Source organism: Lepisosteus oculatus, chromosome 4, assembly GCF_040954835.1.
Source record: "Lepisosteus oculatus isolate fLepOcu1 chromosome 4, fLepOcu1.hap2, whole genome shotgun sequence".
In the NCBI taxonomy this organism is placed as follows: Eukaryota; Metazoa; Chordata; class Actinopteri; order Semionotiformes; family Lepisosteidae; genus Lepisosteus; species Lepisosteus oculatus.
In genome coordinates, this window is record NC_090699.1 from 38,670,899 (window position 1) to 38,686,399 (window position 15,501).

At 34.9% G+C, this 15,501-nt stretch overlaps 2 protein-coding genes across 2 annotated transcripts; both read right to left on the reverse strand.

Annotated features, from left to right (window-relative positions):
- Positions 1 to 4,294: 4,294 nt before the first annotated feature.
- LOC102691478 (gamma-crystallin S-1-like) lies at positions 4,295 to 10,442 on the reverse strand. Its single transcript, XM_015347440.2, has 3 exons — positions 10,386 to 10,442; positions 7,441 to 7,683; positions 4,295 to 5,756 (listed from the first exon to the last, which is right to left on the reverse strand). Exons 1-3 carry the CDS (start codon positions 10,392 to 10,394, stop codon positions 5,481 to 5,483), a joined length of 528 nt encoding a protein of 175 aa, XP_015202926.2. The 5' UTR covers positions 10,395 to 10,442; the 3' UTR covers positions 4,295 to 5,480.
- A 2,596-nt stretch (positions 10,443 to 13,038) lies between these two features.
- Positions 13,039 to 14,846, reverse strand: LOC102688971 (gamma-crystallin M2-like). The gene is made up of 3 exons (XM_006630840.3): positions 14,738 to 14,846; positions 13,681 to 13,923; positions 13,039 to 13,365 (listed from the first exon to the last, which is right to left on the reverse strand). The coding sequence occupies exons 1-3, from the start codon at positions 14,744 to 14,746 to the stop codon at positions 13,087 to 13,089; spliced, it is 531 nt and encodes a 176-aa protein (XP_006630903.1). The 5' UTR covers positions 14,747 to 14,846; the 3' UTR covers positions 13,039 to 13,086.
- Positions 14,847 to 15,501: the final 655 nt, after the last annotated feature.

Here is a 15,501-nt window from a genome sequence, read left to right on the forward strand (position 1 = left end):
GTGTTTATTTAGAAAATTCCCAAACTGGTATATGTGGGATTTAGAAGACATGAGCAGTTTCTTTTTTGTTCTTGAATGGAGTTCACAAAAGTTGTTTTGTCACAGTACTATTGTTATAAGTGCAATAGATATCACAAGAAGAATATACAATACTTTTTTTTTAAATCTCAAAATTCACTATTTCTGTCGGCCATGATTCTAAAGGGAACACAATTCCAGAAGACCTGGCTCTAAAAAATAGAAGCAAACTGATTCCTACATGTACAGTATATTAATAACATGCAATAACTGTATTATTCAGTGCTGGTCCTGGGAGACAAGAGTACATTCCTAATTCTCTTAAAGAGACTATAGTTACATAGGAAAATAATAGAATGCATACATGTAGAATACGTTAAGGGAACCATGTGCTTATGTGGACTGTCTTTTCATTATTGTCAGTTCTAAATAAACTGGACAAGCTTAGAAAATCTAAAATACACGATTACAGGGCTAAGGCTTTTAAGTTTGAGGGAACAAGTGCTTTGCTTTTAAACAGTTGGTCTTTGATACAGAATAATTCCTGTCTGTGTACAGTAACTTGGGAGGTCTTTCCAGTGCTAGAAGAGAGTTAGTTTTCGTTAACTGTTGAGGACGAACTGAAGAGAGCTGTTTGTCTTATCAGCTACCCACCTCGGCAGTGAATTTCTGAATGTAAGAAGTAAGAGCAGATGGCTAAAAAATGACAGCTTAGAAAACAGGCTAATTGATCATGTTTCAAATACAGTATGTGACTATTCAGTAACAATTTAAACCAGAAGGGTGTAAACAAGATTTAAAAATCACTTACAGTATATGATGTTTTTTTTTTCTTTCATTTTTGTCTTGTGTAATGACAACATAGGAGATTAGGATTAATAACCTAAGATGCACATGCAGGATACTGTAGGTTTTGGAGAAAAAAAAATGTTTTAAAAGGATAACAAGTCATCTAGAAGATCAATCTGCCAGAGAGTCTGGGTTTTACAATCTGGCATGTTGTAAAAATGTAGCATAAAAATGCATTTGGCTGACAGGAAATTAAAACGGCAATATGTTTTCATGTGAAAGAGTTATGATAGAGTAGAAAAGAACTTAAGGAATTTTACTCCTTTTTAAATATAAAAAGTCTATGACTTTTCTTGCCTCTCTATGTTGTGGTTTTACTCTGCTAGCAAGGATTTATATAATCTGTTTATTAAATATTTTTGTCCACTGTATGTTTTTTCTCGATTAAATAAAAAGCAACCCTACTTATTTTAGTATGTCAGCAAGTTTGTTATATATTTACATAGAACAAAGGCTTGTTGTCTAAACACAATTAAATACTAAGCTCTTAGCTCGACCAGGCAAAAAACACGTATTAAACTTATGTACAACAGAAAACTGCTGAAGTTGACTTTTGTTTTGTTCTTGAAATCTTCTATATGTTACATGAGGGAATGCTCTTCTGTTTTAGGTATAACAATCCATGTGTTTAAAAAGATTTTTCATTCTCTAAAATTAGTTGACATGGCAAAATACTCTGAAGTGTATAATGTACAAGCCCTTACAGAAAATACCTATATATATACAGTATAATACTACAGGACCAGAGGGTTCTAAAGAGATCCAATATGAATTCTATAGGACACCTTTAAAATTGTATTTTCCTACAATACCTAAAAAAATGAACCTACTGTATAGTGTCTCAGAAGGATTCTTCTGGATATACAGTAGGACTGAAAAGGTTTTAGTGGAGTATAATGATAATTTAATATAAAATGCTCACCACATAATTTGGTTGATGTAAACTCTAACACAAGATCTTAAAATGTCAGAAAATGTATAATAGTAATAGTGGGATGGTGCACCCTGCATGGTAATTGTTTTAACTGTACATGTCTAACTGTACAGGTATTGAATTTGATTTGTTTGGTGTATTTTGTATTATATTCAGAGAAAAGAGAATATATACAAGCCTACATTTAAAAGTGAAATACATTTTTTCAATATAATTTTTTGTCTACTCTGTCTTTTAATGTTACATGGAAACTACTCTTGTGTCCATGTCTGCTTGTTGTGATGGATAACCTACCACTAGGACTCAATTAAAGTTTATTATTATACAATGTAAAAAAAGCTTATTTTGGTCTGGAACCCCAATTCTGCTTAAAAATATTTAATTTGTAAAATAATCTACCTTTGTTATCACCACTTCAGAATGCTTATGAAAGATACAAATGTAATGTTTCTACTTCATTTGGCAAAATACTAACATATACAGTACATATTCAATATAAATGTTGAAATTACGTCACACATCTCTTCATGAAATTTATAACTTTATAAGTTTAAATATGTACTGTACATGTGCATATAAAATGGCCTAATTTGTCCCTTTTATTCTAAAGTGTAAAGGTTGGTAATAAAGGTTACACTATAGAATGTTGTACAGGACAGTCCTTCACATTATCCTATAGAAATTTCGCCTATATAGTACATCATAAAGGCCAACTCTATAGGACAACACGAGGCTATAATCCTATATTATCCTGAAAAGTCCAATACACTATAGAATATCCTATAGGATTACAAATAGTACCCCTATAGGTTTTTTGAGTAGTAATTCTACAAGATATTTTCATAAGGGAGTTATTGCTATATTGTACGTCCAAACGAACTATAAATTGTTGCAGTTTGCCTATGACTGGACAATAGTCAATAAAAGACTATATCTTCATCTTTTTCAATTAGAACTTCATTAAATTGATTTTATAGACTAATATATATATATAACCATAACATTCACTGCTATAATGCTACTTTTCATTTTTTGACGGTCTTTTATTTCGCTTCAGACTGCCCATTTCATTTTTTGCGCTGCATCATTATTCCCTCCCATGAAAAATAATTTCAAGAAAACTTTGTGCAGAAAGTCATAATCGTAAAGGAGGGTAACTGCTCCTGGGGTGTAGAAGTGTAGTATGTGAACCATTTAAGGTTAACGAAGATACTGGTTATATTTCAGTGTATTATATTAACTCATTTGAACAATATATGAAGCGTTCCGAGGGAACGTGTGGAGTACTGCCCTAAAACTGAGAAGGGTGGGATTAGCAGAATCCTCTCATGCAGTTTTTTACGTTTCAAAAACACCAGAGGGAGCTAAAGGATATTTTGTGAATAAAAATGTCCAAGTTAATACAAACACCTCCGTTTAGAATTGAAAAAAAAAATATTCTGCAGTTTCGTTTAATTTTCTTAACTAAAAAGTGAAAGGTTTAAATTAATGTTCCCTGACCTAAAACACCTCAGGTCTTGGGTAAACTGCGAATTTCACAGTAAATGCGACAGTGAACTGTTCGCTGCTGGGATTTCTCAATCTTAAATCCTCCGAGTGCACGAGGCAATCGTTACCAATTAGGTTATTTTATATACCACAGGAATATTCATTCTGCCCAAGTTGGTGGCACCTGGCTCTCCAAACGTTTTCGAACACACCTCAGGTTGAACCTCTATTATTGCCTATCCTGATATCCTGCGCAAATTGAAAACTAGCTTGGTCTCAACTGCCGAGACAAGGAAGGCTGCTGCCATGCAAAGAAACACTTTATCATTCCTGGTCTAAGAAATCAGTTCCTTGCTCCACAGGGCATAGTACCTGGCCTAACAAATGAGCTGTTATGCACCCAACCTAACTAAAATAATACTCATGACACATCTATGCAGATTCTTAGACTTCCAGATAGCACAACTTGCCCTACAAGCGGAAGTGAACTCAGAAGTATCTCTATGCCTCTCTTAGAACATACTCACCAGTTTCTTTCGGGAATCTCTGTTATAAGCCAATGATTATTATCACAGGTGTGGGTAATTCCACAGGAAGCCTATCCTGACAGTTCCTTTCCTTCACATGGAATTCCATGCCAGGTGTGTCTAGTTCAGAAATGGTTTCCAATACTTGGCTACCATCTTGGCTCAAGACCACCATAAGGTGTAGGTTTGAGCCAAAATGGTACATTCCCTACAATGCCTCCACTCACAATCCCCTTTCTTCCAAAACATAGCTGCCTCCTTAGGGTTTAAAGCTAGAATGTTGATATAGGTTTCAAGAAGGGTCATGTTGAAGAAACACAAGAGTGATAAGAAAGTAGCACTATGGGTAGGGGAAAGTAATTGAAAATACTCTGTTTACCTTAGTTGCCAGTTTTGCTTCATAAAAGTATTATCAACCAAAATTAATTATCTGTTCATTGGGGATCAAAAATGTAAACAGATCTAAAAACAATGCAAATAATACTGCAGAGGTTTAATTAGCAAGGAATATGAGAGGCACGAATGAGAAGAAAATGTCAAAACAATATAATAAATTATAATCACTTTAGAAGAATGTTACCTAAATACTAATTGTTCTTTACTCGTGGTTAAAGATCATGGCTTTTATCTTTCACAGATCTTTAGAGAAATATATTTTCCCTTCAGCAATTTTCAGAATCTTTTTTCTATTAAAATGAATAATTAATTAACAATTATGTATTCTTGTATATCTTCACCAATTATGGGCATCTAATTAACAATTTCAATAATTGATACTGGTTTCAGATGTTCCTTTCCAGAGATTTTTTTTATATGGATAAGACGGAATACAGAAATGAGTACCATTGCACACAGAAAAGGGCATTTCCTTTTATAATTGTTTAGAATAAAGGGGGATAATTAATTAGAGTTAAATTACTCTGTTTAATTAAAAAACAACAATAAAAATTAAACTTAATAGAATGATCTCTTCAGGTTCAGACAATGTGTTGAACTTTATCCCCTCAAAATGAGTAATCCAGTAGAAGCAGTTATCCCAAACATTCACTTGACATGTGTTGATTTTCAGTCAAAATGTGTTTAAGGCTTTTGATTGCATAAAAAGACTCAGTTCTAACATGGTATTTTTTGTGATTTTTAAAAAACTTTTCCACAGTGAAGTGGAACCATATGTTCAACAATGAAGATGTATAAACATTTGTTTCTTGTAAACTTCTGATTCAAGCCTTTTATATTTCTGTTAGCTGTCAAAAGTAATGTCTCAGAAACGTATTGTGATCAGTACTTTCTCTGTCTTACAGCTGAAGTTTTAAAATAAAGTGACAAAAATAAAAAAAACAAGTGGTAAGAAGTCAAGTTTCTTTTGTTTTATAAGAACTTATTATGCATTTAAGAAAACACTTCTGTTGGAAGAGTGCAGTGTCTATGAAAAGTATGTGCAGCTCATTTAAGAGTCAATCAGACTGTGCTGCCCAATCCTGTCTCACCTGTACAAAGAACAGTGATTTAAAAAAAATAGGATTTGAAAATGTTGTTAATAAAACATCCCTTTATAATGACATTTAATCAAATTTGAAGTATTAATATTTAGGAATTGGAAGGCTAGCACTTGTAGAACAATTTCTGCCAATGTGCCCTTAAAATATGACTGCAGTTGGAAGATTTTAATAGAAGTCCATCATGCGTCTGAAGGAGCTGATGGTAGGGCTCATGCCACCCCAGTCAGTGTATCTCCTGTACTCGCCGGGCCTCAGGAAGTACTGTCTGCCTCTGTAGTTTGGATGCTCATAGAAGATCCAGTAACCTTCCATCATGTTGCAGGAGTAAATGTCACGGTAGTGGAAACGGTCATAGACATTAGGGCAGTCATCCATGAACTCCATCATCTGGCCACCGAAATCAGCCCTCTCGTAGATTCTCATTCTGTAGTTCCCACGATACTGTAAGAGAAAGGTGTGAAAAACTATGTATATACAGTATACTGTATATTTAGATAGAAAGCAGACACCAATTTCTGCTCATACATATCTATATATAAGTTTAGGGGAAATTATTTTCTATGCATACATTTCAAATTTAGTTATTTTGTGGGACTTATCTAAAAATATTGTAATATACAGTAATAACATAATAAAGATGTTTCACTGCACATTTAGTAGAAATCCACTAGGATGACTTTGTCAGTTTCTTTATAGATTTTAAATACTTACATTACATTAGATTAGATTATTACATCCTCTTGTAATCTTCTCTGGTCATGACAAAATTCATTCAAAATACATTCAGCCTGTCAGGATAGAACATTCCCCTAAGCTCTGGAATGTTCTTTGTTGTTCCTCACTGGGGTAATACCAGAACACAATAGATTGTCTGTAACGTGGTGACCAAAACTGTACACAAAATTCTGAATAAGGTCTTACTAGTTCATTATACAATTTTAGCATAACATCTAATATATTTATATAAATTCTATATTTTTACATATCCTAAATTGTTGCTTTCCTTTTTGAATTGCAAGAGGTAAATGATGTGTCAACGTAAACACCTAGGTCTTGCTAAAGAAGAATCCCACCTTCTACTATAGTTCGGCATCTTTTGTTTTTTATCATTTATGTTCCTACAACCTCTATACAAAACCATACACGTCTAGAAGTAATCTGCCATGTGCTTGCCCAGTCTTGACTTTTATCTAAATTGTTTTGAATGTCATCTGTTGCTTCTATATTGTTTGCGTTTCCTCCTAATCTGGTACATGCAAACATAACTCGTTTATTAGCTATACCTGAATCCAGATCATTTATTTAAACTAAGAAGAGCTTAGTACAGGTCCCTATTGTATTCCACTGATTGCATCCCCCCAATCTGAGAAATTTCCCCTTATACTGTATGCCTCCTCTCTTTTCTATTTAATAGCCAATTCTCAATACAAACACTTGTGTTTTTCTGAACGCCTCCTGCAATTGAAGCATTAATCATTTATCAGGAACTCTGATAAAAAGCCTTCTGAAAATCTAAACAAAATATGTCATATACTACGTGTGTTTCCATTACTATTGTTGCTTGTTCAAAGAGCTCTAACAAGTTCAGCAATTGGAGTTAATTATAATAATCTAATATTCGAAATATGATATGGAAAATCATAATATATTGTAATTGCTATAAAGAGTAAAAATATTTTTACTGGCTTTTATGCATATTGATGAACATTTAAAATACATATCTTCATAAATGGTGAATATAAATATTCACCACTTGGGATGATATCTTCAGCCAGAAAAGAAATGTGAGCTCAAAGCTGTCAATAACTGCTGAACTATCACAGCGACAAGCTATACTAAGAATCGTTTTATAGTGCTTCTTCAAGGTAAAATTCCCGGGAAGTGGTATGCTTTTCTGATTTGCTTTATTAAATCTTTTCCTCATTTTTTCTCCACTCACTTGTCAGTTTGTTTCTAAATTTAAATTCAATTTACGTAGACCACTGTTTTATGTACATTTCATTCCTTTCCTACCGATGTGTCTTTTAGTAATAGAAGTCTGCCATGATTGCTCTGATATATACCGTACTCCCATTGGTGACTACTTTTGCTCATTGATCTGATACCAGCTTTCAGAGCAACTCACGTGTGGAATCATACGGCAGGACCTGATGCAGTCATTGTAGCCCATCCAGCGCTGGTAGTCAGGATATTCTCCCCTGTTCAAGATGTACTGGTAGCCCATGTAGTTTGGCTTCTCATAGAGCACCCAGTAGCCACTGTCCACTCTAATGGAGTTACAGCGGCTGAAGTAGGAGTGCATGTCAGCGCAGTCGCCGCTGCACTCATAGTAACGACCCTGGAAGTTTCTGTCCTCGTAGAAGATGATCTTCAAGAGACCAGAGATACAATCAGTAAATAAGAATTGACAGTTTTTGCTGCCACTCAACATTTGTTTTAAGGTATATTTTATTTTCCTCAAGAACAACCTTCCAAAAATTCCAGGCAAAGCCATTTTAAAACATTTGCACGTTATTGGTAGTTACAGTGCCTTGTGAAAGTATTCGGCCCCCTTGAACTTTTCAACCTTTTGCCACATTTCAGGCTTCAAACATAAAGATATACATTTTTTATTTTATGTGAAGAATCACCAACAAGTGGGACACAATTGTGAAGTGGAACTAATCTATTGGATTTTTTAAACTTTTTTAACTAATAAAAAAATGAAAAGTGGGGCGTGCAAAATTATTCGGCCCCTTTACTTTCAGTGCAGCAAACTCACTCCAGAAGTTCAGCGAGGATCTCTGAATGATCCAATGTTGTCCTAAATGACTGATGGTGATAAATAGAATCCACCTGTGTGTAATCAAGTCTCTGTATAAATGCACCTGCTCTGTGATAGTCTCAAGGTTCTGTTGAAAGCGCAGAGAGCATCATGAAGACCAAGGAACACACCAGGCAGGTCCGTAATACTGTTGTGGAGAAGTTTAAAGCCGGATTTGGATACAAAAAGATTTCCCAAGCTTCAAACATCCCAAGGAGCACTGTGCAAGCGATCATCTTGAAATGGAAGGAGTATCAGACCACTGCAAATCTACCAAGACCTGGCCGTCCCTCTAAACTTTCAGCTCAGACAAGGAGAAGACTGATCAGAGATGCAGCCAAGAGGCCCATGATCACTCTGGATGAACTGCAGAGAACTACAGCTGAGGTGGGAGAGTCTGTCCATAGGACAACAATCAGTCTTACACTGCACAAATCTGGCCTTTATGGAAGAGTGGCAAGAAGAAAGCCATTTCTCAAAGATATCCATAAAAAGTCTCGTCTAAAGTTTGCCACAAGCCACCTGGGAGACACCCCAAACATGTGGAAGAAGGTGCTCTGGTCAGATGAAACCAAAATCGAACTTTTTGGCCACAATGCAAAACGATATGTTTGGTTTAAAAGCAACACAGCTCATCACCCTCAACACACCATCCCCACTGTCAAACATGGTGGTGGCAGCATCATGGTTTGGGCCTGCTTTTCTTCAGCAGGGACAGGGAAGATGGTTAAAATTGAGGGGAAGATGGATGCAGCCAAATACAGGACCATTCTGGATGAAAACCTGTTGGAGTCTGCAAAAGACCTGAAACTGGGACGGAGATTTATCTTCCAACAAGACAATGATCCCAAACATACAGCAAAATCTACAAAGGAATGGTTCACAAATAAACGTATCCAGGTGTTTGAATGGCCAAGTCAAAGTCCAGACCTGAATCCAATCGAGAATCTGTGGAAAGAGCTGAAAACTGCTGTTCACAAACGCTCTCCATCCAACCTCACTGAGCTCGAGCTGTTTTGCAAGGAAGAATGGGCAAGAATTTCAGTCTCTCGATGTGCAAAACTGATAGAGACATACCCCAAGCGACTTGCAGCTGTAATCGCAGCAAAAGGTGGCTCTACAAAGTATTAACGCAAGGGGGCCGAATAATTTTGCACGCCCCACTTTTCATTTTTTTATTAGTTAAAAAAGTTTCAAAAATCCAATAGATTTCGTTCCACTTCACAATTGTGTCCCACTTGTTGGTGATTCTTCACATAAAATAAAAAATTTATATCTTTATGTTTGAAGCCTGAAATGTGGCAAAAGGTTGAAAAGTTCAAGGGGGCCGAATACTTTCGCAAGGCACTGTATGTTCGATCAGTTTAAAGCTGTCAGTCTACAAATCTGGGTATTTTTTAAAGCAGTGTCTATTCAGGTTTTGTCTATGATTCCAACAGGTAGGGTCTGTGTTAATAAAACCACAGACAAGGGTCATAGATCAACAAGGCAAGCTGGTGAAGGTCAAGGCAAGTGTATTTATGAATAAAAATTATAAGAGCTTTGAAAGGTGCTAAAAGCACAACCAGAGCTTTTGTATTACAATAGCTCACGTAATCTACAACATTTTGTTCAACACAGTGTGCAAACGGTTTTCAAAGGTCATTATATTCTGGACATTTTTTTCAGAAGAATGTCATCTCAAGCTTTCCTAATTCATTTGTTTAATGTTAGATATGAAGTTGCGTTGCAAAAATATTTTTTTTACTTGTTTATCCTTTTTTCCAGTTGTGATTATTGATGTCTTAATGTTTTGCAAGCTTTACTGACTTTTAGCCAAAATATAATCACCACTCTGCCTCTATGAGTTTGACATCATATTTACTTCCTACAGTGCAGAAATAGATGAACGGGTATGAAATGAGCACTGTTTATCTTTGACAAGCAGTGGGAAATGCCAGTAGTGTTGGCAATAAGGACGGTATTTAGGAATTTGATTTTTTTTCATTATAAGGTGTTTCAAGAAAGAAATTCATACAGAGAAGCCAACCATTCACTTGTTTTGGATACATGAGAAAGACTGTTATTTTAATCATTGTTAAATATTTTTTTTTTAATTACAGAAACAATACAAGATGTAACAGCAAAAGATTTAGATTTCAATTGTGGTTCACTTAAAATATATGACCATTGTGGTTTTCAATTTTGTAGTCTTAGAAATCTTTGTGACATGTAATTAAAAAAAATACAGATATTACATTTTTAAAGGATATTTCTTTCCTGCTTACCTTGCCCATCCTGACTACTTGGTGTTACACAGTGTCACCCTTCACAAACCAGTCTCTTTTATATGACAGACAAACAAACAAATGCTTTGTTATTGAAATGATTTTTTGCATCAGCAAAAACAGTTCTGTAGAGTGTTATACAGTCACTGAGAAAATAGGTCTAACTCATGGGGCACATTTCCCACATATAGCACTTTGACTCACAACATGTTTATAGAACCTTACAAAGAGCACACAAAACAGTTGTTTCTACATTAGATTGTAGAATGAAAACATTAACAATGCATTACATACAGTAGCTTTATCAGAAGGTGAATTTGCATTCATAGTGGGAAATGCTTAGAATTCTCCACACAATTACCGAAAATAGAGATAAATACACACAATGTCAATTTACATTGCTTTACAGTCAACTTAATTTTTATCTGTGATCATGAGATTAACATAAATTATAAGTGCAATATAATATTTTTTGTTTTGGGGTCATTTTAGATCAAACCATATTGGAAACAAAGCATACTTAGTGTTCAATCCAGTGATTTTAAGTGAACATAATTGTTGGAACATTCACTTTAAAAGCTAGTATTTGATGGCATATTCGTTTGAAGCAATAATGCAAAGTGGACCCATGGAATTCAACAAATTGCACGATTATGTAGATTATTTGTGTAATCATTTACACGAATGCTGTGCTACAGTGCCCTTTTCCCTTTTCCCATTCCAACTTCATTTGTTGATACAGAACATTTGTTCATTTCTTTATGCATTTAAAGTCCTTGCTTAAATTGATTTTAATCTAACTTGACAGACTGTTTAATATTTCTACTTTTTTTCTCCCAGTTAACACCTTGGTGTTACCTGTAAATATTTTGTTTCTAATTTGTGCTTCTATATTTTTGTCCATTGCCTCCCTTTTTAATATGACAAATAAGATTAAACACATGTGACAAATCCCAGAGTACACTAATCCCAGAAACAGCAAGAGACTGGCCTCTTGTGGTTAGTGCCAAAAATACATCAATTGTGAAATCACATGAGTGCATTAAAATTGTTTGCAAGGTTAAAAGGCAATCGAGAAAAACATCCATTTCAGATTATTAAACAAAATTAAAGAATGCATGTTTAGAACATAACATCCATTTATTAAGTCAACTAGGGGGAATTGATTTGTCATCAATTTACATGTAAAATACTCTGTGTGATTTAATTACCTAAGATGATCTCAGAAAGGCCATGCATCAAACATGGGTTTATTCAAACAAAGTACAAAAGCATTGTCTGTCTTTGTTTTCATTTCAGTTACCATTTTAATTGTGCATTACTTTTACATTTACTTATATTATCTCAGTAATGACAATATACTGAGAGGTTTCTAGCTCAATCAACATAGTCATGTTGTGCATCTTTTTAAACCCCACACAAAAGGGCACACAATCTTTTCAGCTGACCTTTCAATACTTAACATAATTTGATTCTTGGCTTTTGAATGCATCACCCAGCAGTGCCTTTTGTTTCTATGGCATTTTCTAAACAACATAACCAAAACTTATTTTTTATCAAAAACCTTTTATTTTGTAAATGATGAATTATTTCAAAGTTTGTTTTAACTTAAATATCATCATTTAAAACAGCTTGTTCTTCAAAAAAGCCAGTAATGACAGAATCAAAGAAAATTCAAGACAAATGTATGTTCCTGTAAATCTCTAGTTTTTAACCCTTACCTACATCGGTTGTTCATCCACAATATCCTGCCTGAACCAATATTGATCTTTGTTTGGTTAATTACTATGCTAGCATGGTTAAAGACTGAAGTGAATTTAATTAACATTAACCATCAAGTTTTAGACATAATTTTTTTCAATAGTAAGTACTGGATAGATATTTAGAATGTGAATTTAATTGACCCAATATTAACATAACATTGAATATTTCCTTTTACATTTTTTAACATTTTACAGCAGGGATCTCCAATCCTGGTTTTGGAGTGTGTTAATAGGTTTTCAATCCAGCACAGCTGATCATTGACTTAATTGGGGCAGTTTAACAGCTTCTCCCAGCTCTTCAGGTGCTGGTGCATTAAAGAAACTTAGAACACCTGCAGACGCCTTGGCCCTCCCAAGACCAGGACTGAGGAAACCTGCATTAGAGGGCTGTGTTTCTCTTTCTATTTAGAAAAACAAAGTTTTATTGTTAAGTATTATGTAGGTACCAATGTATTGTAGATAGAGATGGTCAGGTAACGATAATGATAACGATAAAGATGGCCATGAGGCTGCTTGGGTCCCATGGAGGTGCTGTTAGCAGGATCTCTTCTGAACGGAACCGAAATTATGCAACGGTAGAAGTAGTAGTCTTTGATTTTCCTAATGAAATAGTTTATATAACTTGGATCTTAGTTTATATGTTGTAGCACTTGTCCAGTGTTTTTACAAAGTTATGTACCTGTGGTATGTCAGCTTTTTATGATCATCTACATCAGGCCCTCTATGATGCATAAAGCCAAGCTGTGACTTGGCTGCTGGTTTTGTCTCTGTGTTGGTGATGTGTCACCTGAGTACAAAATAGCTACGAGTTTAACAACTGTGTGTATTATACTGTAAATGCAGTATACGAACACAAATTATAAAATGCAACACAGTCTTCACAGTAACAGTCAATTTTGGTTTCAGATTTTATTTAAAATATAATACATCATGCATGATCATGCAAAACTGGCCCTCATGCGTCTGAAGGAGCCGATGGTAGGGCTCATGCCACCCCAGTCCCTCCAACCCCTGTACTCTCCGGGCGTCAGGAAGTACTGTCTGCCTCTGTAGTTTGGATGCTCATAGAAGATCCAGTAACCTTCCGTCACATTGCAGGAGTAAATGTCACGGTAGTGGAAACGGTCATAGATATTAGGGCAGTCATCCATGAACTCCATCATCTGGCCACCAAAATCTGGACGATGGTAAATTCTCATTCTGTAGGATCCTCTGTACTAGATAGGTAAAGACAAAAGGCAAGTCATCAGTGATTTTTTGTATTGCATTTAAGGGTTAGGGTCAAATATCTTATTTATTGTAAGATAATTTTTTTAAAGCATTAAATACTAACCCACAAAAAAGAGTCAAGAATAACAGGCTTTAGAGATGTCCACTGACTTACAGTACAGGTTTTTAATTAAAAAATCACCTTAAATAACTGTGTCACCTTAAAAAGTGTCACATGTGTGACCGAGAAAAAGTACATACAAGTTGTTTTGTTTGTTGTCTACTAGTAAAAGAAAAAAGAACTGCAGAATTTAAGGACTTACTGGTGGGAACATACGACAAGATCTGATGCAATTGTTGTAGCCCATCCAATAACGATAGTCAGGATACTCCCCTCGGTTCAGAATGTACTGGTAGCCCATGTAGTTTGACTTTTCATAGAGCACCCAGTAACCGCTGTGCACTCGGATGGAATTGCAACATCTGAAGTAGGAGAAAGTTTCTGGACAGTTCCCGCTGCACTCATAGGAACGGCCCTGAAAGTTCCTCCCTTCGTAGAAGACAATCTTACAAAATGGAAAAAAAGTCATTAAAAAGAACTGCAGTACGATCAGGATACAGGCTCGAAATGGCAGAAATGTTTTTAATGGAATTTTGTATTGTATGTATTTCTATGAGCTGTTATGAGCAAAGAGCATTGTGGCACTGGCTTTTGTATTCATTTAATTTTGAAGAAGTGTTCTGCCAATAAGGAAAATTAGTAAATAAGAACATACTGTAGGAAGATGCTGTCTTTGAAATGCATCCCAAGATTATTCTACTAAAGATATCCAAAACCAAAAATAAAAAAATCCCATTCAAGCATTTCCTTTATATTACATTTCAGCTAGAGTACATGTTAATTGTAGTTTTTTAACCTTTCCATGTTTGGTCAAAACAAGACTTGTTTTTGAACAGGAAATGGCATAAAATAATTTTCTCTTATGTACTATAGTCAAATTTATGTTTTGTTTTAACATCAGTCAGTGGTTTTCCGTTTTTGCTATATAAACAAACAAAAATGTAAAGAAATGTTAATAAAACTTGTCCACAGTACAACACGTAATATATAATATACAGTACATAAAGAGAAGATAAGGTCAAATATTTGTTAATACAGTACATTTTCATATTTGTTAATGGGATTAACCTTAAGTCAATTTCCTTATCATACATATCAACAATCCTAAAATACCCTACTAAAATACTTACCCTACCAATATGACTAAAATCTATGTACTGATTATTCAATCAACTTTCTGTCTCCATCATTTATTTCAATTTTCATTATCATAGATTGCATGTACAATAATTGCATATAATTCAACAGTTCACTCTTACCTTTCCCATGGTGAAGGCTCTATGATTGCACTGTAACAACACATGTACTGTATCTCAAAAAAGCCCTTTATATGTTACGCCAACTGGGTCTTGTTTTATCATTCTAATGACTCTGACCACTGTATCAGCACAACAGCATTGCATTGTATCTTTTTAAATTGTACCTTTCCATATTGTGGAGGTTCATCCATGGGCTTGTGATGCTGCCTTTTAGGCTACAGACAAAAGCTTGTGTGGGTCCTGCTGATAAAGAGATTGGAGTTTCCACGTTTCCACTAACCTCATCACATGTACTGTATAGGAGGTCACTCAGTTAACATGACCTAAAAATTCATGCAAATGTTATTATAAAATCATAATTATTTTAAAGACCTTTACAGGAAGAAAAAAATAATTAATTTTATCACCTGCTGCCATTTATGCCCAGGCTATCTCAGGCAGTGTCCACAATTCAACATGTTGCTTGAATGTCATTAACATTTTAATTTCTTACTGTGTAGTGGGTGTGGACTTAAGAACTGTCTGTACAAATCTGTCTTCAAATCTGGATGCCATCCTGCTGAGCTGAGTGCAAGAGAAAAATCGATTCAACATGATCAGAGGAATTTACTGACATATGTTCTCTGGTTACGAATTCCTGTTATACAGTTGTTGATAATGGGTTTGATGTAAGTGATCTGCAACAATCAAGGGGTTTGTTTCCATACAATTCATTCTGTAATGACCTCAATATATTGAAGTCATTAATGAACTGTTTTTATTAA

Bases quoted from the DNA above. Each gene is read 5' to 3' on its own strand.
- LOC102691478 (XM_015347440.2), bottom strand. The intron at 5,757-7,440 runs GTGAGTTGCTCT...TTTCTCTTACAG, and splicing joins CCTGCCGTATGATTCCACAC to TATCGTGGGAACTACAGAAT.
- LOC102688971 (XM_006630840.3), bottom strand. The intron at 13,366-13,680 runs GTAAGTCCTTAA...TTACCTATCTAG, and splicing joins CTTGTCGTATGTTCCCACCA to TACAGAGGATCCTACAGAAT.